Source organism: Heptranchias perlo, chromosome 22 (genome assembly GCF_035084215.1).
Source record: "Heptranchias perlo isolate sHepPer1 chromosome 22, sHepPer1.hap1, whole genome shotgun sequence".
NCBI classification, from domain to species: domain Eukaryota; kingdom Metazoa; phylum Chordata; class Chondrichthyes; order Hexanchiformes; family Hexanchidae; genus Heptranchias; species Heptranchias perlo.
The window spans coordinates 17,864,129-17,883,961 of NC_090346.1; the positions used below are offsets into that span (position 1 = coordinate 17,864,129).

Below are 19,833 nucleotides of genomic sequence, written 5' to 3' on the forward strand. Positions count from 1 at the left end.
GGGGATTGGTAGCACCGCAGGATACTTTTAATCAAGGCAGTAAAAGACAATTCAATAAATAAATGTCATCATGTTATTGTGAAATATGTAATATTTTATTTGTGGAACAGTGTAGAGGGAGCTTTACTCTGTATCTAACCCATGCTGTACCTGCCCTGGGAATGTTTGACGGGACAGTGTAGAGGGAGCTTTACTCTGCATCTAACCCATGCTGTACCTGCCCTGGGAATGTTTGACGGGACAGTGTAGAGGGAGCTTTACTCTGCATCTAACCCGTGCTGTACCTGCCCGGGGAGTGTTTGATGGGACAGTGTAGAGGGAGCTTTACTCTGCATCTAACCCGTGCTGTACCTGCCCTGGGAGTGTTTGATGGGACAGTGTAGAGGGAGCTTTCCTCTGTATCTGACCCTGTACCTGTCCTGGGAGTGTTTGATGGGACAGTATAGAGGGAGCTTTACTCTGTATCTAACCCTGTACCTGCCCGGGGAGTGTTTGATGGGACAGTGTAGAGGGAGCTTTACTCTGTATCTAACCTGTGCTGTAGCTGCCCTGGGAGTGTTTGATGGGACAGTATAGAGGGAGCTTTACTCTGCGCTGTAGCTTACACTGCAGTGTTGATACTAGGATCTTAAAATTAATTAACATGTCTTGATAATCGCAAATCTCTCCAAAAAAAAGTTTAAGAGAAGCACACTATGTCGTGTCCTAGATCACCAGGACGTACTGGGCAAATTGCTCACTCACTGAGTGATAGAAGAAAGTACAGTTTCACACAGCATCTGAACCCCATCTCCCCACTGACCCCCAACTCAAACACATGCTGCCTTGTGAAGCTGATTCTATGATTTACCCAGACAGTAAATTCTTTATTTCATTTCTTTCCTTCAAAGCTGAGGGCAGTCCTTCCGAACCGAGCAGCCTGTTGTTTGTTGTGCTGGCTCCACTCTCGCTGGCCGTCATCATTTTCATATCCCTGTACTTCAGGATTCCATCACGGTAAGTCTATCCCATTAGGCCCGGTAACAATCACTCCCAGTGTTTATTGACTGGTAACAATCACTCCCTGTGTTTATTGACTGGTAACAATCTCTCCCTGTGTTTATTGACCGGTAACAATCTCTCCCTGTGTTTATTGACCGGTAACAATCACTCCCTGTGTTTATTGACCGGTAACAATCACTCCCTGTGTTTATTGACCGGTAACAATCACTCCCTGTGTTTATTGACCGGTAACAATCTCTCCCTGTGTTTATTGACCGGTAACAATCACTCCCTGTGTTTATTGACCGGTAACAATCTCTCCCTGTGTTTATTGACTGGTAACAATCACTCCCTGTGTTTATTGACTGGTAACAATCTCTCCCTGTGTTTATTGACCGGTAACAATCTCTCCCAGTGTTTATTGACCGGTAACAATCTCTCCCAGTGTTTATTGACCGGTAACAATCTCTCCCAGTGTTTATTGACCGGTAACAATCTCTCCCAGTGTTTATTGACCGGTAACAATCTCTCCCTGTGTTTATTGACCGGTAACAATCTCTCCCTGTGTTTATTGACTGGTAACAATCACTCCCTGTGTTTATTGACTGGTAACAATCTCTCCCAGTGTTTATTGACCGGTAACAATCACTCCCTGTGTTTATTGACCGGTAACAATCTCTCCCTGTGTTTATTGACTGGTAACAATCACTCCCTGTGTTTATTGACTGGTAACAATCACTCCCTGTGTTTATTGACCGGTAACAATCTCTCCCTGTGTTTATTGACCGGTAACAATCACTCCCTGTGTTTATTGACCGGTAACAATCTCTCCCAGTGTTTATTGACCGGTAACAATCTCTCCCTGTGCCTATTGACCGGTAACAATCTCTCCCTGTGTTTATTGACCGGTAACAATCTCTCCTAGTGTTTATTGACCGGTAACAATCTCTCCCTGTGTTTATTGACCGGTAACAATCTCTCCCTGTGTTTATTGACCGGTAACAATCTCTCCCTGTGTTTATTGACCGGTAACAATCTCTCCCTGTGTTTATTGACCGGTAACAATCTCTCCCAATGTTTATTGACCGGTAACAATCTCTCCCAGTGTTTATTGACCGGTAACAATCTCTCCCAGTGTTTATTGACCGGTAACAATCTCTCCCAGTGTTTATTGACCGGTAACAATCTCTCCCAGTGTTTATTGACCGGTAACAATCTCTCCCAGTGTTTATTGACCGGTAACAATCTCTCCCAGTGTTTATTGACCGGTAACAATCTCTCCCAGTGTTTATTGACCGGCAGTGCCAGGAACTGACCCTTTAGAGTCACACAAATCTCAGCACAGAAAGAGGCCGTTGGACCCATCGTGACTGTTCCGGTGTTTTCTTCACATCGGAGTTGTCTACTCTGGTCCCATTCCCTGCCCTGTCCCCGAACCCTCTAATATTTTTCCTCTGTGATTGTTTCTCTAATTTCCTCTGTGACTAACTCAGTGTCCATCGCCCCCTGTGGGAATGGATCCCGTATTCCAGGAACCCATGATGTGACCCTCCCTCGTTCGATTTTGACGTCTTGATGCCCCCTCTAGTTTTCAGTTTAGGATCACACGTTTTCTGCACCTTCCATCCCTGTTGGTACCAAATCCACTCCCCATGTGCACCCATTAAGTCTTTGGAAATTATTTGACAGCTTTTATCTGAATGATATGTTCATTTCTGCTTTGATTTCTGTCCATTTCTAGTGTTGTGAGTAAGGTGTGGATTCACATTCCAAACCCAGCCACCTTTTTCCAGCCACTCTACAGTGAACACAATGGAAACTTTCAGGTCAGACATCAGCACTCTACATAATTACACTCACAGCTGAAGTTACCCTCCCCAGTCCCCATAGCATAGTGGTTAAAGGCTCCAGGCCGTCAGAGCAGCGTGTCCCAGGCTTTTGGTCTATGCTGATCCAGCCCTTGGTGGTGGTAAGAAAGCTCTGCAAGTATCCCCAGAGTTCAGGGTTTCCGCTTCTGAGCACTATCCAGTGACTCCTGCACACGTGTGGATCGCGAGTGAGGACAGGACCAGGCTGGCCAGTGAAGCTCCTTTTGGTTACATAGGCAGTGAGGGCAGTCAGACTGTATATAACACACCCTCCTACAGTGAGGGCAGAGTGTCGGCAGCCCTGGTAATAGAGTTGCAGTTTATCAGTTCACATAAACAGCAAATTCCCGGTCCCCGTCTTTTTGTGGAGAGGGCATGTCGAGCGGAGACTGGAGACTTTCCCCACGGGGTGGGAGGCAAAATCGAAGAGGGATAAGAATGGGGAGCCTAGTACTCAAGGCCAGCATTGAAGCACCAATGGGCAAAGGCCTAAGAACACGCCTGTAGAGTGTTGCGATAGACGGAAGGAACTAAGATGAAGAAATACTGTCTAATTTTGACTATGTCTTTTAGGAATGGATCCACAATAACCAACTGACCAGTCACCACAACCCCAGTGGAGGCTCAGTCCAGGAACTGAGAGTGGTGAAGCAGCCACGGGAAGGTGATGCTGTTGTGGTGATCCTGAATCCCCAGGTTGAAGCAGTTTCTAACATCTCCTACCTGAAGCCCATCCCAACCAACCACATGTCGCCCCTTAACCCAGACAGCGATAAGCACAACTTTGATTTGGGTGCCATGTACGTGAAGAGTGATCATCTCACTGAGTCCAACAACAGCTTTTATTCCACTTCAGTGCTGGAATATTGTGATGGCAAAGTATCCAGTAGCATTTCTGGCTCGGGAGGGCTCTTGCTTAGTGAGGGTCAGCACGGGGCTGAGAGCTGGCCGCTGTGCGAGGACCCGGCTTATGCCGGCTTATTGTCCACAGTGCCCCAGGAGCCGGATGCTGGGTACAGTTACAGCGATGAATACTGTACCCTCTCCCACTCCGACACCAGTCACGGCCTGGTGCCCGCAAAGATTGGGCTGCGGCTTATAGCGGCCAACAGATGCCAGGCAGAGAAGAGGGGAGTGGCTGAGGATTTGGAGGGGATTGATGGCAACGCCCTGTCCTCTGCCTGTCCAGCAGCAGAGAAGCAGCAGCTTCCACAGTGACTCTGTATCCAACCAGCCCAATGATGTAAGACCCAGTCCTAGGGTCGAGCATGTCAACTGAGTCCCTGGAGTCAGTCCTTCAGTGTTAAACAAATTGTGGGAATCCCCCTACTTCCCCCTTCCCCATCTGCCCCCATTCTCCTCCTGCCCCCTATCCCCCTCCTGCCCCCTCTCTACCCCTATTAACCCCCTCCTGTCCCCACTCACACTCCCCTCTCCATTACTGCCCCCTCTCCCCTTCCTGCCCCACCCCTTCTGAAGTCGAAGACTCTTCGCTGGGCCGGTATCTCTCCGGTACCTTTTGCAGTGAGGCTCATACTTTCCGCTCCAACATCACTGTCACTGTGGGTGTGGTGGCACGTGGGGAGGTGGGGAGGGGCGTCCAGGTGCTTTGGGATGGGGCCCTGACACTGAAACTCCCCCCCACCCCCGCCAAGGAAACTTTACAATTTCAGCCTAATTAGCATGTGACTCCCACCCGCTACTAACGGGGGTGGGTGGAGTTTTCTTCAGGAATCTAAAGGGGCCGTACTCCCTTTCTAAATAATCTGGGGGGGAACGGTGTTGGGGGGGGGGAGGGGCACCTTTTGGGTGTTGATGGTTTTGCCCGTATTTGAGGGTGAGACCAGTCAGACCGCAACTGCAGTCTGTGTGGAATTTAAATGCCTGAATGCTGGCCAGAGGCTAGTGTTACCAGTGCCCGCTGTTGCTGCGCCAGTAATGACAGTAAAAAGGGGTGGGAATTTTAACCCTCCCCCCCAGGCCCGGCGGAAACCAGGGAGTTAAAATGGTGAGGGTGAGTTTCCCACTCCATCCCCAGCCCGTTGCGATTTTAAAGTGCCTGATTTTTCAGGCGTATGAGGAGCCCGCCTGAGCCAGGTGGGACCCTCAGACATTTATGCAAATTGGGGTCCTATTATGGCAATAACATCTTAACCAGGAAGTGAGTGGGGGGGCCGACACCAAGAACCTGGTCAGACCACCAAAGAGACCCCCTGGGTAAGTCACTCCTCCAGCCTCCACAATGGAAGTGTAGGCTTCCCCTGGTTGGACCCCTCTCCCCCACCCTTGTAAACTGTTGACCGCCCCGGTACCTCCGTCCCCTCCTGTACCTCAGGGCCGACGGGTGGTCTCCAGGCCGAATAGCTTTCCGCCGCTTACCACCCACCAATTTCACGGTTCTATTGGTCGGGGAGTCGGCCAGCGGTGTGTTAATGAGGCCCACTGTTAAAATCAGCCAAGCCTCCCGTTGCTGCTCCTGGAAGGTTTTGCCCCTCGTGCGGCTGCTTTCCTGTCCGGGAGTTAGAATTTCTCCCAGGATGTCTGATCTGACTGTTATTACAGCCTAGTTGTAACATGCCTCGTCATAATTGGGAGGGCTGCTTCCAGTGTACGATAAAAGGGGGGGCACCCGATCTCATTATTGTCATTGGACGGAGGAGAGACCCCAGCTGGACGTGGACCGCACGAGAGGATTTTACAAGCATTATTTAGGAGCTTGTGCACGTAGCTCAGTCTGTCAAACTGATCACTATTGTTGACATTTTTTAAAGCATTTTATAAACAGTATTATAGTATTTGCCTGATCACACTTTGGCTGAGCTGCTGATATCTGTGTGGTGACAGTTTCTGCATTATACAAAACATATATTGCTGCTAATTGTGTATCCTGTCATCACAAAACTGTACTGGTTTCTTCCATAAGTTTTTAATAGTTTATTTTATTTTGGGGAATTATCCAAATTACATTGTCGGAGCAGAGCATAGATTCATAAAATTATCCCCTTTAATGAGAGGGAATAATGGAGGAGCAAGTGGAACATTTTCCCCACCTTTTATCTTCCCAGGCCCATATCCCAGGGCAGGTACAGCATGGGTTAGATGCAGAGTAAAGCTCCCTCTACACTGTCCCATCAAACACTCCCAGGGCAGGTACAGCACGGGTTAGATACAGAGGAAAGCTCCCTCTACACTGTCCCATCAAACACTCCCAGGGCAGGTACAGCACGGGTTAGATACACAGTAAAGCTCCCTCTACACTGTCCCATCAAACACTCCCAGGGCAGGTACAGCACGGGCTAGATACAAAGTTCTCTCTACATTGTCCCATCACTGAATAAAGTGCATCGTTGGTGCCCTCTACTGATTATTAGTTAAACCGAATGTAGAATGTACTAGAACATGTTTGTTGGTCATCCCTTGTACTCGAAGATGGTGACTCTTCTTGCAGGCAGAATCAGTCGTTATCAGTGTGCTGGTGACTCCTGATGCCATTACAAGGAAGGCAAGCTCTCCTGCACATTTCGCAGACCCAGACAGGGCAGGACATTGAATTCTTTCACCGTTCAAGGGATTTGCCAGTAAGCCTGTCAGCCAAACTGACAACTCCTCCTGCCAAAAGTATATTCTCAGCAAACCCCTGATACTGGGCTCAGAGTGATAGAATTATCCCCGTAAAAGGTGTCGTTGCTTGTGTATTTTTTGTTACGCCATCAGAGACAGAACAACGAATCGCTTAATGTCCCTAGTCATTGTAGACAACAATAAGGATTGTTAACACGTCAAACGTCCCTCTCTCTCGGTGTTGCAGCCTGCGTTTTATTTCAAGCCTGTGTGAATTCACTTTGCTTTAAAAAGGAACCTTTAATCATTACTCATTCCCAAATTCTCTCAGAAGCAATAAAATGATCAGCAATTGCAAAATGTGACACGGTCCATCTCAGGTCAACAGGAGCGCTGCTCTGTGATTATGGGATTCTACATGCTGGCATTCACATCGATTGGTATTGTTGTGTTGATGCTCACCAGCTCATGGAGAGTGACTGTACCCCAGTGTGGTCTGTACAGGAGAATGACCCCATCTCCAACCTCCCTTTCTTTTCCAAAGTCCTTGGACGTGTTGTCGTCTCCCAATCCGTGTCCATTTTTTCCGCAACTGCATGTTTGAATCCCTCCAATCGGGTTTCCGCCCCTGCCACGGTACTGAAACAATCCTTATCAAAGTCACAAATGACATCCTGTGTGACTGTGACCGTGGTAAACTATCCCTCCTCAGCCTTCCCAACCTGTCTGCGCCTTTGACACAGTTGACCACACCATCCTCCTCCAACACCTCTCCTCCGTCGTTCAGCTGGATGGGACTGCCCTCGCCTGGTTCCATTCCTATCTATCCAGTCGTGGCCAGAGAATCTCCTGCAATGGCTCCTCTTCCCACTCTCGCACCGTTACCTCTGGAGTCCCCCAAGGATCGATTCATGGCCCCCTCCGTAACATCGCCCATCTCCGTCCCTGCCTCAGCTCATCTGCTGCTGGAACCCTCATCCATGCCTTTGTTACCTCCAGACTCGACTATTCCAATGCTCTCCTGGCCGGCCTCCCATCTTCCACCCTCCATACACTTGAGCTCATTCAAAACTCTGCTGCCCATATCCTAACTTGCACCAAGTCCCATTCACCCATCATTCCTGTGCTCGCTGACCTAAATTGGCTCCCGGTCCAGGAACACCTCGATTTTAAAATTCTCATCCTTGTTTTCAAATCCCTCCATGGCCTTGCCCCTCCCTGTCTCTGTAACCTCCTCCAGCCCTACATCCCTCCGAGATCTCTGTGCTTTTCCAATTCTTGCCTCTTGTACAGCCTCGATTTTAATCGTTCCACCATTGGCAGCTGTGCCTTTAGCTGTCTAGGCCCGGAGCTCTGGAATTCCCTCTCTAAACTTCTCCACCTCTCTACCTTTCTCTCCTCCTTTAAGACGCTTCTTAAAACCAACCTCTGACCAAGCTTTTGGTCACCTGTCCTAATATCTCCTTAGGTGGCTCGACGTCAAATTTTGTTTGAAAATCGCTCCTGTGAAGTGCCTTGGGATGTTCTACTACATTAAGGGAGCTATATAACTTATAATTGCAAGTTGTAGTAGTTGTAGTGACTGTACCCCCAGTGTGGTCCGTACTGGAGAGTGACTGTACCCCCAGTGTGGTCCGTACTGGAGAGTGACTGTACCCCAGTGTGGTCTGTACTGGAGAGTGACTGTACCCCAGTGTGGTCTGTACTGGAGAGTGACTGTACCCCCAGTGTGGTCTGTACTGGAGAGTGACTGTACCCTGGTTAGAAGCTCAGTACTGGGGAGTGACACTCTCTTGTGGAACCCTACCCCCGTTAGTTACAGCACCCGCACAACACTGTTTTTTGATGAGGTAACGGAAAGGGTTGATGAGGGCAATGTGGTTGATGTGTATATGGACTTTCAAAGGCGTTTGATAAAGTGCCACAAAAAAGGCTTGTCAGCAAAATTGAAGTCCATGGAATAAAAGGGGCAGTAGCAGCATGGATACAAAATTGGCTAAGTGATAGGAAACAGAGAGTAGTGGTGAACAGCTGTTTTTCGGACTGGAAGGTATATAGTGGTGTTCCCCAGGGGTCGGTCTAGGACCACTGCTTTTTTTGATATATATTAATGATTTGGACTTGGGTGTACAGGGCACAATTTCAAAATTTGCAGATGACACAAAACTTAGAAGTGTAGTAAATAGTGAGGAGGATAGTGATAGACTTTAAGAGGACATAGACGGGCTGGTGGCATGGGCAGACACATGGCAGATGAAATTTAACGCAGAGAAGTGTGAAGTGATACATTTTGGCAGGAAGAACAAGGAGAGGCAATATAAACTAAATGGTACAATTCTAAAGGGGTACAGGAACAGAGAGATCTGGGATATATGTGCACAAATCTTTGAAGGTGGCAGGACAGGTCGAGAAAGTGGTTAAAAAAGCATACAGGATCCTGGGCTTTATAAATAGAGGCATAGAGTACAAAAGCAAGGCAGTTATGATGAACCTTTATAAAACACCGGTTCGGCCACAACTGGAGTATTGTGTCCAATTCTGGGCACCGCACTTTAGGAAGAATGTGAAGGCCTTAGAGAGGATTCAGAAGAGATTTACTAGAATGATTCCAGGGATGAGGGACTTCAGTTGCGTGGATAGACTGGAGAAGCTGGGGTTGTTCTCCTTGGAACAGAGATGGTTGAGAGGAGATTTGATAGAGGTATTTAAAATCATGATGGGTTTAGATAAAGTAAATAAACAGAAATTGTTCCCATTGGCAGAAGGGTCGAGAACCAAAAGACACAGATTTAAGGTGATTGACAAAAGAACCAAAGGCGACGTGAGAAAAAACTTTTTGCAGTGAGTGGTTATGATCTGGAATGCACTGCCAGAGTGGGTGGTGGAAGCAGGTTCAATCGTAGCTTTCAAAAAGGAATTGGATAAACACTTGAAGAGAAAAAATTTGCAGGGCTACTGGGGAAAGGACGGGGGAGTGGGACTAACTGGATTGCTCTTACAAAGAGCTGGCACAGGCTCAATGGGCTGAATGGCCTCCTTCTGTGTTGTAACGATTCTATGAATCTATGACGGAAAGTTGGGAGAAACTTTGAAAACGAAAAAAATAAATTTCACCTTCAACAAAACAAAAAACCACCAGCAACATTAACAAAGAACTGCATGCAATTCAGCAACTAGAGATAATGGACTGCTATCTGCTGACTGCAACTGTATTTAACATACAGCTCACTCTGCTGCCTTTATCTGACTCTGTAATCATCCAGTTTGTATAGAGCCACATGATCTAGTCATTGGATTTTGATGTGGGAGATCCTTGCATATTTCTTGATACTGCAACAACCATTTCCCTCTCAGCAAAAGAGAAAATAAAACACACTGATAAATTGGTCAAACAGTGATATTCTGTACCAGCAAATGTTAGGGCTAATCTTCCAACTTCACTCTTCTAGTGAGATAAAGAGAAGGGGCACAGGGAATGGGACCAAATGGATAACTCATGTTGGGGAAGGGCAGGGGAGAATGAATTACCTTGTGCAGCTACTGTTGTTATGTGGTAAATGTGGTCACCATTTTGCACACAGCATAAACAGCAATGAGATGGATGACCGATTAAGAGGAGATGTTTGCAGACAATGGTAACACCTGGAAATTAACACCTTTCATTGTGTGAGAGCTGACTTCAAAGGACTGGCTAAACATGAAAGTAATCCCATGGCACAAATCACAGCACAGATTGCTGATGTCTTTAGTTCTGATGAGATTTGAACTCTGTAAAGGGACTCGGAATTTTGTATCAACCATGTGCCACGTCACATGGTGAAGATCTACAACAGTCTGTTTCAACCAAAATGCTCTCGCTTATCAAACTGTCTAAGAAATACATTCTGGTATGGGTATTTTGTGGACTGGTTTTACTTTTATTGTTTTTAAATACTGCGCAATCAAAATCTTGCTGACTTACTGCTTCTGTACATTATTCAATCAAAAAAAACTAATCAGTTTTAGCTGAAAAGCATTGGTCTAACAGTATGGTTTTTAATGGCTTTCAGAGAAGACAGGAGAGCATGATGGGGATGCCATGTTACAGTGTCAGCTTCGCTCAATCGGTAGCAATCTTACCTCTGAGTCAGAAGGTCATGGCTTCAAACCCCACTGCAGAACTTGAGCACATAATCTAGGCTGACATTTCAGTGCAGTACTGATGAAATGTAAACCAAGATATCTGCCTTTTCCAGTGGATGTTAAAGATCCTATGGCACTATTCAAAAAAGAGCAGACAGTTCACCCAGCCTTGGCCAACATTCCTCCTTCAATCAACTTCACCAAAAATAGATCAAGTGATCATTCATCTCATTGCTGTTTGTGGGACCTTGCTGTGTGCAAACTGGCAGTGACTGCACTTCAAGGGTATTCCATTGTATGAAGTGCTTTGGGACTTTTTGAGAGACATACTATGAACAAATGTAAATGCAAGTTCTTTCCTTCTATAATCAAGGTTCCAATGACATTCACAAGATCATTGCGGATGAGGAAGGCCATTCGACCCATCTTGATTCATCTGTCCAGAAAGAGTCTAACTTCCCTCCATTGTAGCATCCCACTGTTTCTTAGATGATTCCAAGGTTTTTGCCTCCACTGCTCTATCTGGAAGTTTATTCCACATGTTGATCACTCTCTGTTTGAAGAAGAAATTCCTGAAATCTTTCCTAAAAATACCCATCTCTAGTTTGAACCTGTGTTCTCTTGTTCTATTCTTGCCTCCTTTCCAGGCTGAAAAGCCCGAGTCTCTCCAGTCTTTCCCCATAACTCAGACCCCTGACACTGGGGATCAACCTCATGGTTCTTCTCTGCACTGCCTTCTGAGTTTGAATGCCTCTCTTGTTTCTTGGCAAGCGGAACTGGACACGCTATTCGAGATGCAATCTGACAAGAGCACTGCAGAGTTTGATCACAATCTCCCCTGATTTGTAGTCCACTGTTTTGGATATAAAGTTCAACATTCTGTTGGCTTTGCTGATTGCTGCTCTGCATTGGTTCAACATGTTGAGTGTTGAGTGTACTAAGTCTCTGAGGTCTCTCTCAACTTCATCTTTAACTATGTCAACACCATATTGGAGTACATGTATTGTTTTTTTTCTTCCTGTGTGTAGTATGTTACATTTGTCTGCATTAAATTCCATCTGACATTGTTCTGCTCACTTACGTATCTTGTCCAACTCAATCTATAATTTCTGAGCTGCTTTTTCCCATTCCACTGCCTCTTCTAGTTTGGTATCAACTGCAAATTTGCATTGAGTTTCTGTATCCATGTCTTTGTTGTAAATTAGTGGTCCCAGTACTGAGTGAGCCCTGAGGCCCCCTACTTAGTACTCCTCCCCACTCTGACGTAACTCTTTTAACACATTGGAAAAGGAGGAGGCCATTCAGCCCCTTGAACCTGTTCCACCATTCAGTGAGATCATGGCTGATCTGTATCCTAACTCCATCCACCCACCTTGGCTCCATATCCTTTAATACCCTTGGCTAGTAAAAATTTATCGCTCTCAGATTTAAAATTATTAATTCAGCTAGCATTTTGTGGGAGAGAGTTCCACACTTCTACCACCCTTTGTGTAAGGAAGTGTTTCCTAACTTCTCTCCTGAATGGCCTGCCTCTGATTTTAAGGTTATGTCCCCTTGTCCTAGACTCCCCCCACCAGTGGAAAAAGTTTCTCTCTATCTACCCTATCAACTCCTTTCAAAATCCTAGAAACTTCAATCAAATCTCCCCTTATTCTTCTATATTCCAGGGAATAGAAGCCCAGTTTATGTAATCTCTCCTCATAATCTAACCCTTGGAGCCCTGGTAACATTCTGGTGAATCTGTACTGCACTCCTTCCAAGGCCAATTTATCCTTTCTAAGGTGCGGTGCCCAGAACTGTACCCAGTACTCCAGATGTGGTCTAACCAGGGCTTTGTTTAGCTGTAGCAAAACTTCCTCCCCATTATATTCTATTATAAAGGCTAACATTCCATCAGCCTTTTTGATGATTTTTGTACCAGACCACTACATTTTGGTGATCTGTGTACAAGGGCCCCTAAATCTCTTTGGATCTCCACTGTTCCAGTCTTTTCACTATTTAAAAAATACTTGGATCAATCCTTTTTTGGTCCAAAATGGATGACCTCACACTTACCTGAAATCCATCTGCCACAGATTTCCCACTCACTTAATCTGTCAACGTCTCTTTGTAATTTTATGCTCCCGTCTACACCACTTACGTTACCACCAATCTTTATGTCATTGGCAAACTTGAATGTATGGTTCTCTATAAAACATATTCATTGTTTTCTACCCTTCAACCAATTTCTTATCCGTTCCCAGGGTTTACCGTGAATCCCCAAAGCTTTTGGTTCAATTCATGTCTCTTCACGTGGAACTTTGTCAGAAGCCTTTTGTAAGTTGAGACACACCACATCATAGGGCTTCTCGCAGTCCACTTGGCTTGTCATTTCCTCAAAGAAGTCGAGGAGGTTGGTCAAGCAAGGTCTTACCCTTCCGTATCCATACTGACTGCTGTTAACTAGGTTACTATTGGACGATCTTTAAGTTTACTCCTGATAATCAATCCCATTATTTTACATGGAATGGAAGTAAGACTTATGGGTCGGTAGTTGCCTGGGTCTGTTTTCCTTGTTGAATATAGGCACCAGATTAGCCTGTTTCCAATCTATTGGTACCACCCCGTGTCCAATGACTCCCTCATAATGATTGTCAGTGCTTCACAAATCTCCTCCCTTGTCTCCCTTGATATTGTGTGATAAATACCATCTATCTGGCCAATTACCGCCCCATCAGTCTACTCTCAATCATCAGAAAAGTGATGGAAGATGTCGTCGACAGTGCCAATGAGTGACACTTACTCACCAATCACCTGCTCACCGATGCTCAGTCTGGGTTCCGCCAGGACCACTCGGCTTCAGACCTCATTACAGCCTTGGTCCAAACATGGACAAAATTCCAGAGGTAAGCTGAGAGTGACTGCCCTTGACATCAAGGCAGCATTTGACTTATCGTGGCACCAAGGAGCCCCAGTAAAATTGAAGTCAATGGGAATCAGGGGGAAAACTCTCCAATGGCTGGAGTCATACCTAGCACAAAAGAAAATGGTAGTGGTTGTTGGAGGCCAATCATCTCAGCCCCAGGACATTGCTGCAGGAGTTCCTCAGGGCAGTGTCCTAGGCCCAACCATCTTCAGCTGCTTCATCAATGACCTTCCCTCCATCATAAGGTCAGTAATGGGGATGTTCGCTGATGATTGCACAGTGTTCAGTTCCATTCGCAACCCCTCAGATAATGAAGCAGTCCGAGCCCGCATGCAGCAAGACCTGGACAACATCCAGGCTTGGACTGATAAGTGGCAAGTAACATTCGCTCCAGACAAGTGCCAGGCAATGACCATCTCCAACAAGAGAGAGTCTAACCACCTCCCCTTGACATTCAACGGCATTACCATCGCAAAATCCCCCACTATCAACATCCTGGCGATCACCATTGACCAGAAACTTAACTGGACCAGCCATATAAATACGGTGGCTACAAGAGCAGGTCAGAGGCTGGATATTCTGTGGCGAGTGACTCACCTCCTGACTCCCCAAAGCCTTTCCACCATCTACAAGGCACAAGTCAGGAGTGTGATGGAATACTCTCCACTTCCCTGGATGAGTGCAGCTCCAACAACACCCAAGAAGCTCGACACCATCCAGGACAAAGCAGCCCGCTTGTTGGCACCCCATCCACCACCCTAAACATTCACTCCCTACACCACCGGCGCACTGTGGCTGCAGTGTGTACCATCCACAGGATGCACTGTATCAACTCGCCATGGCTTCTTCGACAGCACCTCCCAAACCCGAGACCTCTACCACCTCGAAGGACAAGGGCAGCAGGCACATGGGAACAACACCACCTGCACATTCCCCTCCAAGTCACACACCATCCCGTCTTGGAAATATATCGCCGTTCCTTCATCGTCGCTGGGTCAAAATCCTGGAACTCCCTACCTAACTGCACAGTGGGAGAACCTTCACCACATGGACTACAGCGGTTCAAGAAGGTGGCTCACCACTACCTTCTCAAGGGTAATTAGGGATGGGCAATAAATGCTGGCCTTGCCAGTGACGCCCACATCCCATGAACAAATAAAAAAAAAGACTGTTTTCTGGCACTCTTGCACGGTGCACCAGAGAAGACCTGTTGTCTGATGGATGACAATTCTCTCAGCTGTAGTCTGATTTATAAAATACAACTTCAATTCAATGAAACCAACTAAAGCAGGTAGATTGGGGGAGCTTAATCAACAACACTTCAGTAGAAGACCAATGAAACTCCTTTAAAGATATAATGCTGAGCAAGCAGGATAAGTCCGTGTGGTGACGGTTCTCCCACAGTGCTGTTAGGAAGGGAGTTCCAGGATTTTGACCCAGCAACGATGAAGGAACAGCGATATATTTCCAAGTCGGGATGGTGTGTGACTTGGAGGGGAAAGTGCAGGTGGTGTTGTTCCCATGTGCCTGCTGCTCTTGTCATTCTAGGTGGTAGAGGTAGCGGGTTTGGGAGGTGCTGTCGAAGAAGCCTTGGCGAGTTGCTGCAGTGCATCCTGTGGATGGTGCACACTGCAGTCACAGTGCGCCGGTGGTGTAGGGAGTGAATGTTTAGGGTGGTGGATGGGGTGCCAATCAAGCAAGCTGCTTTGTCCTGGATGGTGTCGAGCTTCTTGAGTGTTGTTGGAGCTGCACTCATCCAGGCAAGTGGAGAGTATTCCATCACACTCCTGACTTGTGCCTTATAGATGGTGGAAAGGCTTTGGGGAGTCAGGAGGTGAGTCACTCGCCACAGAATATCCAGCCTCTGACCTGCTCTTGTAGCCACAGTATTTATATGGCTGGTCCAGTTCAGTTTCTGGTCAATGGTGACCCCCAGGATGTTGATGGTGGGGGATTCGGCGATGGTAATGCCGTTGAATGTCAAGGGGAGGTGGTTAGATTCTCTCTTGTTGGAGATGGTCATTACCTGGCACTTGTTTGGGGCGAATGTTACTTGCCACTTATCAGTCCAAGCCTGGATGTTGTCCAGGTCTTGCTGCATGCAGGCACGGACTGCTTCATTATTTGAGGGGTTGCAAATGGAACTGAACACTGTGCAATCATCAGCGAACATCCCCATTACTGACCTTATGATGGAGGGAAGGTCATTGATGAAGCAGCTGAAGATGGTTGGGCCTAGGACACTGCCCTGAGGAACTCCTGCAGCAATGTCCTGGGGCTGAGATGATTGGCCTCCAACAACCACTACCATCTTCCTTTGTGCTAGGTATGACTCCAGCCATTGGAGAGTTTTCCCCCTGATTCCCATTGACTTCAATTTTACTTGGGCTCCTTGGTGCCACACTCGGTCAAATGCTGCCTTGATGTCAAGGGCAGTCACTCTCACCTCACCACTGGAATTCAGCTCTTTTGTCCATGTTTGGACCAAGGCTGTAATGAGGTCTGAAGCCGAGTGGTCCTGGCGGAACCCAAACTGAGAATCGGTAAGCAGGTTATTGGTGAGTAAGTGCCGCTTGATAGCACTGTCGACGACACCTTCCATCACTTTGCTGATGATTGAGGGTAGACTGATGGGGCGGTAATTGGCTGGATAGGATTTGTCCTGCTTTTTGTGGACAGGACATACCTGGACAATTTTCCACATTGTCGGGTAGATGCCAGTGTTGCAGCTGTACTGGAACAGTTTGGCTAGAGGCGCAGCTAGTTCTGGAGCACAAGTCTTCAGCACTACAGCCAGGATGTTGTCGGGGCCCACAGCCTTTGCTGTATCCAATGCACTCAGCCGTTTCTTGATGTCACGTGGAGTGAATCGGATTGGCTGAAGACTGGCTTCTGTGATGGTGGGGATAGCGGGAGGAGGACGAGATGGATCATCCACTCGGCACTTCTGGCTGAAGATGGTTGCAAATGCTTCAGCCTTGTCTTTTGCACTCACGTGCTGGACTCTGCCATCATTGAGGATGGGGATGTTTACAGAGCCTCCTCCTCCCATTAGTTGTTTAATTGTCCACCACCATTCACGACTGGATGTGGCAGGACTGCAGAGCTTTGATCTGATCCGTTGGTTGTGGAAACGCTTAGCTCTGTCTATAGCAAGTTACTTCCACTGTTTATCATGCATGAAGTCCTGAGTTGTAGCTTCACCAGGTTGGCACCTCATTTTTAGGTATGCCTGGTGCTGCTCCTGGCATGCTCTTCTACACTCCTCATTGAACCAGTGTTGATCCCCTGGCTTGTTGGTAATGGTAGAGTGAGGAATATGCCGGGCCATGAGGTCACAGATTGTGCTGGAATACAATTCTGCTGCTGCTGATGGCCCACAGCGCCTCATGGATGCCCAGTTTTGAGCTGCTAGATCTATTCTGAATCTATCCCATTTAGCACGTTGATAGTGCCACACAACACGTTGGATGGTGTCCTCAGTGCGAAGAGATATTGAGATATGGGGAACAGTATTCAAGCTACATATGGAGTTGGGTTCAAACACAATCCAAATAACAGCCATGACAGTCTGCAACAGTTTCATTGCTGAGCAGGATTTTGTTTAATCAATGAAGCCTCTCTTGGGGAGATTCAGTGATCCCACAATTAGTGTGCTCCTCACTGGGAGCTCAGAGCCACTCAATCACTGCTTCTATTTTCTCTCCAGTGGCCCTGCACTCCCCAGACCAAGTATCATGTGTTCCAGGAGAGCAGGTGCCATGTTACTAAGCTCCTAACCATTGTGTTTTGATGTGTGCTGATCAGGCCACACTTGGAGCAGTGCTAATTCTGGCCACAATACGCATAGATTGGAGAGGGTGGAGATAGGAGCAAGAAAACTGATCCCAACTATAAATGAGATGAACTATGAGGAAAGATTAGAGAAGTTCAAGCTTTATATTCTAGAGAGAAAGAAAGAACTTCCTCAGGAGGTCCCAAAGTGCTTCACAGCCTGAACAGGCAGACAAGAGCTCAGTTTAATATCACATCTGAAAGACGGCACCTCTGACAACGCAGCACTGCACAAGAGTGTCAGCCTAGATTATGTACTTAAATCTTTGGAGACATTTAAGGTAAGAGATATACAAGATTAGAATGATATAGTTAAAGTAAACGCAGAATATCACTTTAAAGCTGGGGGGGTCGAACTCATTTTCCATGGGCCTGATCCGATATCCTGGTACTTGGCGTGGGCCATAGTCAGCAATGGTCATTAAAAGTGAAATAGATGAAGATAAACTATATTGGTACTTACTTACATTTCAATTTGATTTACTGCTACTGCTGTTCCTGATATCTGGCACCTCTTGGCTTCATCCATTGTATCAACACTTGGAGCAAATGACTGAGCTGAGGCCTGTCTTAGATAAAAACATGAGGACCACTTGTCACTACAGAACTTTGTGCCCCAACCACTAACCCTGGAAGTGAATTCCACAGCCTCACAACTCTCTGTGTAAAGAAGTTTCTCTTGATCACTGTTCTAAATCTCTTACATTTAATCTTGTATCTATGGCTCCTCGTCTTGATCCCTCAACCACTGGAAACAGCTGGCTTCTATCTACCCCATCCCATCTTTCATCATTTTAAACATTTCTATCATACCGCCCCGGAATATGTGTTGAACGTGAGAAGGAGGAGTCCAAACAGAAAGGGCACAGAGTCAGGATGGGCCTGAGACTGACCACCGACCATTCTGGTCAGGAATGCACCTGTCTTGTTTAACTTCCTGTACTCCTATTCGGTTATACAACCGCAATTGGCTGTCTTAGTGATTATTAGCGATAAACCACAAGCACATAACACTCACCGCTGCACACACCTTGTAAGTATTATCTCGGAGTGTAAGTGCTCCCTGGATTTGGTCTCTCGGAGTGTAAGTGCTCCCTGGATTTGGTCTCTCGGTGTAAGTGCTCCCTGGATTTGGTGTCTCGGTGTAAGTGCTCCCTGGATTTGGTCTCTTGGTGTAAGTGCTCCCTGGATTTGGTGTCTCGGTGTAAGTGCTCCCTGGATTTGGTCTCTTGGTGTAAGTGCTCCCTGGATTTGGTCTCTCGGTGTAAGTGCTCCCTGGATTTGGTCCCTCGAAGTGTAAGTGCTCCCTGGATTTGGTCTCTCGGTGTAAGTGCTCCCTGGATTTGGTCTCTCGGTGTAAGTGCTCCCTGGATTTGGTGTCTCGGTGTAAGTGCTCCCTGGATTTGGTCTCTCGGAGAGGAAACTTGCTGTCACCCCCTTCACTCACCAGCTTTTGATCTTTTTCTCCAAATCTTTTTCTCAGTCTTCGTGTTTTTCTCTTTTTAATGGCGAGCGAAGCACGACCTCTCTCGGGCCAACCCGCTCCACTTTTTCATTTCCCTGCTGCACTTTTTATGATCAGATATATCTGATTTAAAGCAGTGTTTAATTGCAGGGTGGAGGAGCGCGAGGCCGTGTGGCAGAGTGAGTGAAGGACAGGTGGAAAGTGGGAAAAGGAGAGGGTGTGATTGGAGGAGCAGCGAGCACGCGAGGGGGGGGTTGGGGGAGAGGCATACGGAGCGGTTTCTGGGACGGAACGGGTTTAGGAAGTTAGAGTGCTCCAAATTGATCGGTCAAGGTTTTGGGGGAATTTCCTGATAGGCAGTCCGCCTGTGAGGGAAGGTCTGCAGGCCCAGATCAATCTTTCATGGAGCAGGTCGGGCCCACAGACCATATGTTTGACACCCGTGAGTTAAAGAAAGTAGGGATGGTAAGGCCATTCATTTTAATGGTTGGAAAACCGTGGGCAGCATGTGCCCAGATTTCTGGTATGTGCTGCCAGCGGACGACGTACTCACAGCCTTTGTTAGATAGCTGTTCCTCACATATGAGCCTTAGCAGTGAATGTTTGCAGGTCAGCACAGGGGGTGGGGTGGGGGGGGGGTAAGGAAACATCACACAAGCCTGATCCTCGCCCATGACTGAACCACAAATGGTCAAGTCAACTACACTCTTCCGCAAATGTAAAATGATAGGGGTGCTCCTGGGAGTCCCCCCTGCCATCAGGGAATGGGGGTCAGTGATGAGGTTTCAACACTGCACCCCCAATTCTCCAACTCACCATAGCTGCGTGCACAGCTCCCAGTGCAGGATGATGGAATCACCGCTCAGATCTTTTTCATAGAAGTGTTATAGATATAGGAGGGCTTCACACAGAGCAGATGGCCCAGGGTTCGAACTCTGGCCTGCACTCAGTTAACTGAGGTGGCACCAAGGACACAACAAATAGTGTCAGTGCTTTTGGTTTAGGGAGGGAGGAAAAATCAGCCAAGATTCCTGCTCCTGACTATCCAGGGACTCGTGCTAGAACATGCACATGTGTGTGATCATTGGAGAAGGACA

The 19,833-nt window shown here is 47.1% G+C and overlaps 1 protein-coding gene across 1 annotated transcript; it reads left to right on the forward strand.

The window, feature by feature from the left end:
- The first annotated feature begins 817 nt into the window (after positions 1 to 817).
- LOC137340945 (uncharacterized) lies at positions 818 to 4,632 on the forward strand. The gene is made up of 3 exons (XM_068003758.1): positions 818 to 996; positions 2,723 to 2,807; positions 3,423 to 4,632. Exons 1-3 carry the CDS (start codon positions 818 to 820, stop codon positions 4,065 to 4,067), a joined length of 909 nt encoding a protein of 302 aa, XP_067859859.1. The 3' UTR covers positions 4,068 to 4,632.
- Positions 4,633 to 19,833: the final 15,201 nt, after the last annotated feature.

Coding starts and splice junctions, on each gene's coding strand:
- LOC137340945 (XM_068003758.1), top strand. CDS start 818: ATGCTGCCTTGTGAAGCTGATTCTATGATTTACCCAGACAGTAAATTC. Junction 997..2,722: donor TACTTCAGGATTCCATCACG/GTAAGTCTATCC, acceptor GTCCATTTCTAG/TGTTGTGAGTAAGGTGTGGA. Junction 2,808..3,422: donor AACACAATGGAAACTTTCAG/GTCAGACATCAG, acceptor TATGTCTTTTAG/GAATGGATCCACAATAACCA.